Source organism: Ananas comosus, linkage group 4 (genome assembly GCF_001540865.1).
Source record: "Ananas comosus cultivar F153 linkage group 4, ASM154086v1, whole genome shotgun sequence".
Classification (NCBI taxonomy): domain Eukaryota; kingdom Viridiplantae; phylum Streptophyta; class Magnoliopsida; order Poales; family Bromeliaceae; genus Ananas; species Ananas comosus.
Genome location: NC_033624.1, coordinates 8,961,962 through 8,971,130, shown reverse-complemented (window position 1 = coordinate 8,971,130; position 9,169 = coordinate 8,961,962). Strand labels below are relative to the sequence as shown.

General features: G+C 41.3%; 1 protein-coding gene across 1 annotated transcript; it reads left to right on the top strand.

The window, feature by feature from the left end:
• LOC109709069 lies at nt 7,376-7,885 on the top strand. The gene has a single exon (XM_020231141.1). It carries the CDS (start codon nt 7,376-7,378, stop codon nt 7,883-7,885), a length of 510 nt encoding a protein of 169 aa, XP_020086730.1.

The window sequence follows — 9,169 nt, the reverse complement described above, 5'->3', positions numbered from 1 at the left end:
CAATGCTAAAAGATCCACGGGCATGATCTAATCTCCTACCCGAACAGGGCAACTGGGGCAAAACTCCCTAATGTCCAAGGTGTGGTCGGGTACAACAACACGTCCCAGATGTAATAGAGAAACTAGTGGGATGCCATGCAACTCGGCAAACAGCCGATCTATGAATCAATGCGATACACCGGTATCAAATAAAGCTCGAACTCTAATGCCATTTAATAAAATGATAGCTGCCACCACATCCTCGGCTGCTGCCGCCTCCTCTGTCTGGGCCGCATACATGCGCCCGCTCGGGGCCTGTCGTGACCCCTCAGTCTGTCGCTGGATGGGTGGCCGCCCAGGCTTGTAGTGTGCCGATGGAGTCCCCTAAGTAGAAGCCAGTGAAGCCAGTGCCGATGCAAATGACGGTGCTGGTGACGAACCCCTCGGGCACTCGGTCCGGAAGTGGCCCTCCTGGCCACAAAGGAAGTACCTGTCTTCCCGCTGTGGACACTGCAGTGGAATGTGGGGGCCACCGTAGATCACACACNCCGATGGAGTCCCCTAAGTAGAAGCCAGTGAAGCCAGTGCCGATGCAAATGACGGTGCTGGTGACGAACCCCTCGGGCACTCGGTCCGGAAGTGGCCCCCTCCTGCAACAAAGGAAACACCTGCCTCCCTGTGCAGACACTGTGGTGGAATATGAGGACCACCGCAGATCACACACTGGGGAGGTCGGCGACGATCAGAACCTCCTCGCTGCGTGGATGAGCCACGCCCTCGCGACTAGCTCCTCGGGTGTCTCGGCGACGTCCTAGAGTGCGTCTGACTCGCACCCTCAGCCACGGGCCTCTTACCCTTACCCTTGTCCAAGCCATCCCTACGTTCTTGCACATCTGCCGCGCCCCTCTCCACAATGAGAGGGCGGTTCACCACTTCCCGGTAGGCCTGAAGATTTGATGACTGCACGAAGCGGAAAATCGATGGCCGAAGTCCACTCTCAAAGATGCGGGCCTTTTTCTCGTCGTCTCGCACGATGAAAGGCACGCAATAGAGGAGCCGGGATAACTCCGCTCATACTCGGGTACCGACTGCTCCCCCTGACGCAAGTTGCGCAGATCCTTCTCCATTTGCCTCTTGAAACTGTCGGGGAAGTAGTTTGCCAACAGAAGTTCCTTGAACCGCTTCCAAGTAATAGCTGATAGATCGGTGTTGGGGTTATCCCGGATATCCAACCACCAATGATAGGGCTCGCCGTCAAGGTGGTGAGTGGCAAGCCAAACTCTGTCCCTCTCCTCCACGAAGGTATCATAGAAAAGCTTTTCCATATGCATCAACCACTTTTCCATAATACAGTAGTCTGCTTTCTCTCCATCAAAGATACAGGGATTGCACTTCCTAAACTCATTGAGACGATCCATGAGCCAGTCCCGCTTCTCCCCGGCCACCATCACGAGGAAAACTGCTCCCGCCGGAGGCACCTGAACCGGTGCTGCTGCAACAACCTTCTCCTGAGGCGCAACAACGGGCGCCACTCGTAAAGTACGAGGCACGGGGGACAGCGCCCTCGGTGCTACAACCTCCACCAGCGCCGGTGGTGTGGGAACCTGAGCCTCCCTCGCTGCTGCCTGCTGAAGCAATAGATCCTCAAGCTACTTCATCCTCGCTTCCTGTCGGCGTGCCGCATCGGCTTGCTGCTGAGCCGCCGCAGCCTGCTGCGCCACCAGGTCTGTCAACGCGACAAGCTGGGTCCTCAACTCACGGACCTCACCAGATCCGGAGGTAACGGAGGTCTCTACCTCCTAGTAGTATGCCGTATTGTCCGCTCCAATAGACTTAGAGCGAGTCGTCGGTATTATCACTACAACAACATAAAAGCACAAGTTAGTAAAGCCCACGCTATCGCAACCCCACTCAAAGAAAATAATACGCCAAATAATGCGAAAGTAAGAAAGTGTTCTTTACTACTAACTCCCGAGGTTACGTTGTCGGCTGCCAACGTAACCCTCCGCGAAGTTAGAAGCTATGCACTTCAATTAAATTCCAACATTTTAGAGTTGATATAAAACCCAATCATGATATTTTTGCTTACAAGTCAAATAGACCCCGTCTTTCACGAGCCTATTTCCTATAGTTCAACCGGCCTAAGGTTTGCTAGGTCCACTAAGACTCAACCCGAGGCTCTGATACAATTATAATCTATCACGCCCCGGGACCAAGCGGAAGCCCACCCGGTGCGTGTCCAGACCTGCCATATGCCTACAACATATAAAGCGTCTACAACAAAGCGATGAATAAAGCAAAAGTAAACGAGCATCTAGGGATATCAGAGTATGAATACAACTAAATTCTAATGACAAGTGAAAATATAAATGAACTAAATAACTAACATAATCCATAAGGTAAATAGATCACAAGATCCATAAACAAGGTAATAGATACACAAAAATGGTGGTCTCTACACAAAGGGTACAATAATCTCTCTCTCTGCAATCAATACAAAAATAGAGAGGTGAACCACCTAAAGTAAAAACTCCTCGCAATCTAGCTAGATGTGACACCCTTGTCGCAGTCCCTAGCCTCTCCCGGAGTGGAAGGCTCTGTAAACAAAAACAACAAAACAGAGAGTGTGAGAACTATTAATCAATAGTTTTCAATGGGTAAGCCGCCGACATCAGCGAAATACACCACTAGGTCATTGAGGCATAAGTAGTATAATCTAACATTTAAATGAAATGAATAACATGTATATTAAGCATGAAGTAGCTTACTAAACTACTATGCTTCTACTTAGCATGAAGTTCCACGAGTATAAGTGCTATTCTAACATGAATGAGCATATATATAAATAGCATGATGTTTACAAGTACAACTAGTAGGATGTCAACATTTACAATTAGTATAATATCCACATTGCATATTAGTTCAACATTGTTCCAATCATATAGGACCTACACAAGGGTAGTTCGGCTTGCGCCGTGCCTAATGGCCCCGTGGTAGTCAATATTCTCACTCTAGGAATGAGCCTCCCCCACGACATCCCATTTCGGCGCCCAATCCCGCACGGGTGAGCTTATGTCGCGTTGGCTATCTCCGCAGTGCCGGCTTGTGGGGAGTGACCGTCACAAACATGTGCGAATGAGCACAATGGCAAGCAAGCGTAATCATCCGTCTCACGTCCAATGTCATCATGTCTAAAATATGGTATAAAAGGTAATGACCCAATGGACTATCACTATGTCATCAAGTATGAGTTTAACCATTTACTAAGTAGAATGCCACTTTATAACATTAATGTCCACTATGTCAAGCATGAGTTCTATGTCCAAGAACATATTATACTTATTATTTTCACTAAATGAAATATGAATTCAAGCCATATAAAAGAATGCCATTCACTTTCATAATTACTATACATTTGTCTCTCTACTATATAGAGGTGATATATTATAATGCATAACATATATCTTTTAAACATTCTAAAATTCACATATGCTCTATCTAGTATGAATATGCATATGAATTTTTATTTTTTCAATAAAGAATATAACATAAAGGGAGTTCACCCATTTCGGTGAGGTCAAACCCATCGAGAACTCCTCATATCCCCTTTGTTTGCGCGAATGAGGATGTCCACTAGTCTCTTAGCTCCCTAAGAGGGTTAGGGGCGATGAACGAACACTCCACGAGTTCATCTTTAACCAACCCAAAACGAGGTCAAAATTTACCTTGTATGGTATAGAACCCTTCCAAACTCCAAATGAATGCTAGGATACTCCTAATCCAACCTAAAAGGAAGTTCTACACCCATCAATTTAACCCCAAAAGCTACAAATCAAAAATCCCTAAATAAAACCCTAGATTCCTCATTTCTAGGTTTTCATCACAAAAATCCACCAAAATGTGATCCAAAGGGAAAATTAAGGTTATTAACCTCTCTTGAAGCCCAAAACCTAGCTAGAAAGGTGCTAGGGTTGAAGTTCTACTCTCAAACAAACTCCAATCCTTGCTCCAAGGCTTCTCCAATGGTGGAAAATCCACCAACATGCAAAAGGAAGCAAAGTGGAGAGATCATCCTCGAAATCCAAGGCAAAGGAGAGGGAAAAAGCAAAGCAAAATGAAGAGGAAAACCCACCTCTTCTCTTCTCTGGTTGCTGCACAAAAGACCCCAGCCAAAGGGTGTGGGGTATATAATGAGTTGTAACAATTACAAAAAGAACCCTCAAAAAACTGCAATCTGCGAATTGCACTTCGTACTGGTACGCGTGCTGGAGTACCGGTACCAGGCAGCAGCACGCGCAAACCCGAGCCTCGGTCAAGCGAGCAAACACACACGGTACCGGTACCCTCGTGATACAGTACCAGTACACGGCTGATGCTGTACCGGTACTCTGCCCTGCAGAGCTCAACCCGAGAGCATCTCAAAATCTACAATTTAGAGGTTTTGGTGTTAAGTTCTCATCCTTGCTTCTCGGGACGCGAGTCATAAGTCGGAACACAGTCAACGACCTTCCGAAAAATCCGGAAAAGCTCAAAATACTAATTAAACATTAGAACCTTGCAATTTGTTAAAGTTCAGTGTGTTACATACGGCCCCAAACTCAAACCCGAGAGTAGACTTCCTCTGCATCATTATCAGGTACCGGTCCCAGTACCGGTACACAGTGCCCGGACTGTAGTTTTTCCAGGTTTTGAGTTTGTTTTCGCGCCGGATAATGCCAAAACCACTCAAACACTATCCGGGGTCCTTTTTAACAAACTGAAAGCCTTCGGGACCATATACTAAGCATGTCCCCAGGCTCACTTTACCACACATTGATTCGTTTGATCAAGGTTGCTACGACACTCCGGGGAGCCGATACCTTACATTCAGTTCCTCAAAATCCGAGCTGGTTTTTCTCATTTTGTATTGCATACCGGTACCCAGTTTTCCAGTACCAGTACTTAATACAAAATATGCAGGTTTGACAAATTTAACATTTCGGAGTCCATTTTCACGCCCGATTTGCGCCAAAAACACTCGAATACTTTCTAAACTTCGTCGGAACTATTTTAATAGCTTTTTAAGCTAGTTCCCACCAAAATTTCACAATTGTAGAAAATTTGTACATTACAGGTATATATGAGTCAATCTGAAGGATTCTCACAAAAGGAAAATGAGCATTGAAAGAAATCAATATATGGACTAATCAGGCCTCCTGACAATGGTATTTGAAGTTTAAACAAACTGCTTTTACCTTTGGTTTTAAGGGAAATATTATTGATCAATATATTTATCTAAAAGTTAATGGGAGTAAAATAATTTTCTTAATCCGTTATATTGATGATATTTTGTTTGCCAGTAATGATATTGGGCTATTGCATAATATTAAAAAAATTATTTTTAAAATTTTAAAATAAAAGATTTAGATGAAGTCTCATATATTGTTGGTATTGAAATTAAAAGACAGACGATAAGGTTTACTCAATTTATCTCAAAAGGCCTACATAAAGAAAGTTTTCGAAAAATTTGAAATGCATAATTGTAAGCCTAGTATTGCTTCTGTCCGGAAAGAGGATAAGCTTAATGGATTTCAGTGTCTCAAAAATCAATTAAAAATTGAATAGATGAAAAACAAACCATATACTTTTGCAGTTGGTAGTCTTTATGTATGCATAGATATGCATACATCCGGATATTGCTTTTGCCGTTGGATTACTTGGCAGGTATTAAAGTAATTCAGGAATGGAGCATTGGAAGGCTGCTAAGAAGTTTGTGAGGTACTTGAAGAGAACTTTGGATCCTATGATAATACACGGAAGATCAGATCACTTACAGTTGAACGGGTACTCGGACTCCAATTTGGCTGGATATCCAGATACCAGAAAGTCTACAACTGAGTATATTTTTCTGTTTACTAATGGAGCGATTTCATGGAAGAGCAGTAAACAAAGTATTACTGCTCCTTCGACCATGGCTGCAGAGTACATTGCATGTTAGGAGACCACATCAAGGGCTATTTGGCTTAGGAATTTTATCATAGACTTAAAGATTATGGGCTCTATTGCTCATCCAATAAGGATTTTCTATGATAGTTCAACTATAGTTTTCTTTACCAATAATAACAAGATTACAATAGGGTGTAAACACTTGGATACTAAATATCTTATTATAAAAGAGATAATAGAGGAAGGTTATCTTATAATTGAATACATCAGTATCAAGTATATGATTGTAAAATAATGACCAAGGGGTTGACACCTGAGTCATATACAGATCATGTTAGCAGTATAAGTTTGATTAGTTCTTTTGATATATGAGATTATAACATTTTATTTTCTTTCAATAAAATTAAAGTTTTAATGTAGCTGTGTTGGACCATTTAATAGATATAAAGTTTTGCCTGTTAACAAATAGACATATAGTTTTAAGTTCATTTATAAAGTTGTGCCATATAAAGTATTTGGTTAGGAGATGAAAATGATATGATAATAATGGAAGGAAAATTTCAATATCAAGAGTTGGATCGCCATAGTTTTTATTATTATAGTTTTTAAGTTTGAGTAAAAGATCAAGTGAATTCTAAAGTATTTGACCATGAAGTTTCTAATAATGCGTAATAAAGTTTGGAGTATAGAAAATTCGTTCATAGAATATGATTAATATGAGCCAAGTAGGAGATTGTTAAGATTTTCATAATTGTGGTCCAACTAATCATATTTAAATTTGGATTTTCTATTGATAAAGGCAATCATAATAAATATAGAACTATTTGATATGGTATATCTTATAAATAGAATTCTAATCAAACTTTAATAAAATAAATAAAATTCTAATCAGACTTTGATAGAAAGTCGATCTGTACTCTATATAAAAGATATTGGTTTTGCTACCTTCTTATGTACAATTTGGTGAAGAATTACCATTGGTTCCACACCATACAGGATAGTGGCTGAGAAAGGAGGAGAAATCAAATTATCAAAGTTCAGTTGGTGACTTTCAGATTATAGCTGGACTTCTTGCTTCCCCGCAGATTGATCAAGAATATCTTTTATTTATGATTCTGAATTTTGGTATGTATTTCTTTTTTTAATATTATTTTATATACCGATAAAGATCTATGAAGTAAAACTAGAGAAAGAAAGGACAGAACAGAAAGATCGTGTACGCATACTTATAGTACCAACCCCGCACCAACTGCTTAGCAAGAAATGAAATCATAATATTCCATGAAAGCATGAACTGATCAACTTCATTCTTCAAGCATGACCGACCTACCATATAGTTGTGTTAGTACCACTTTCTCCTGGAACAAAAAGCATGCATCCTCCACTTACCACCCTCCTAGTAAACAAGAAGGTACATATATAGAATGAAATCGCATTGCCCTCATGAGCTTCTTCAACCAAAAAACATGCAATGGAGAGAGCTAGAGTTATATCTCAGCTGCCGTTAACCCTTACGATCTTCACCTTGTTCTCGTTGCTCAGGATAGGGTGTGCGCAGTCGAGCACCTTTTGCCTCATGCAGTTTGCGCTTGCAAACCAGGCTTGCGCGGTCTTGCCAGTGACAGAAGACCCTCCTAAGGATTCAAATCAAATGAAGCAGCATTACGACGATAATAATACTGCTGATGATGACGGCAGTGACGATGATGACGAGGAGGAAGACGAGCAAGAGGATCGACACAGTCATGGTCACAGTCATGGTCACGGGCATGGTCACGGGCATAAAGGCCGGCATGAAGGCGATCATAGGGAGGAGCCCCGAGCAAACAGAGACTGCTGCCGATGGATAAAGGAGGTAGATAAGAAGTGCGTGTGTGAGGTCCTGCTTCGCCTGCCTACATTTCTTACGAAGCCCAAGCACAAATACAGTATCTCTGTTGGGAGTTCTTGCAAGCAAACTTACAGGTGTGTGGGGGCTTAGGCAGTTTGGAAGTTTTAACTGGCGGTGGAGATAATCATTTATGGACGCGGGAAGTAGAGTTGGATAGTTATAATTAGTTGGTCTCTGTGCGTCTATAAAGCTAATGATGTAGGCCATTATTGGTGTAGTAAAGGGGTAAAGACCCTGGAAATTAAGGAAATACTTTTATTAAAGAGGATAAAACCATATATAGCTAGTACATAGAAAGAGAATGCACAGCGCAAATATATTAATTGCACAGCAAAGAAAAATGAAAGAGCCACCAACAAACAGGCTAGTTACATAAACTAGTACTATTCCGAAGGACTCAAAATAGAAAAAACATCTCCAAGCTGAAAATTCCATGATCAGATTTAGCTCTGCTTCGCTGCCGACAATTTTCCTTGTCCCACATGCAACGCATCTTTTCTTCTTTCTTCCTCTGACAAGATTATTTGCCCATTTGCCCAATAGTTAACAAAATAATTAACTTTTTCAAGTAATAAAAGACTTAAATAGGACTTGTTTGTGAAAATTCTATTGTTTCTCTCCCTCCAAATCCACCAACAAGAAGATGTAACCACGATATCCTATCTAGCTAGGGCTCGCAATCCGGCTTGTTGTTCACGAGCGAACTTCTGGTCGGCTTGAAATGAGCTCGAGATTGATCGCATGTTTAATGAACAACTTGAACACGAGCTGGGGCAGCTAATTCGCGTTCGACTTGATCTAGCTCGAATATATAATTCATATATAATAATATATATATATTATATATATATATATTATATAAATACTATATGTCTATATAAAATTGAGCTCTATGCTTTTAAAAGTACCAAGTTATGGTACTTGTAGATTTTTAGCATTGAGATTAAAAGTATAGCGGTTAAGATGATGTGGCCCCTAGGGTTTAGTAGGTGGTTGGGTGAATAGTAATAATCTAATGGTTGAAATAATCGAGGAGTAGATCTAACGGTAAAAAACTTACAAGGACCAAATGCTTGTTCTTTTACAAGCACCATAGCTGGATCTCTCTCTCTCTCTATATAATATATATATATAATAATTATATATATATATATATATATGCACACACACACACACACATGGAGCTAGAATATATCCTTTCGAAAGTACGGAGGCCTCCGTACTTGTAATGTTTTCGATGATCGGACGTCCGATTCGACGATCGGTCCGTTAGACATGATCTACGCTATTGGAACTATCTAGAAACCATATTTCATAATTTTTTGACTTCATTGCCTAGTGAACGAGTAGCCTCAAAATGAACGGCTGAAAATA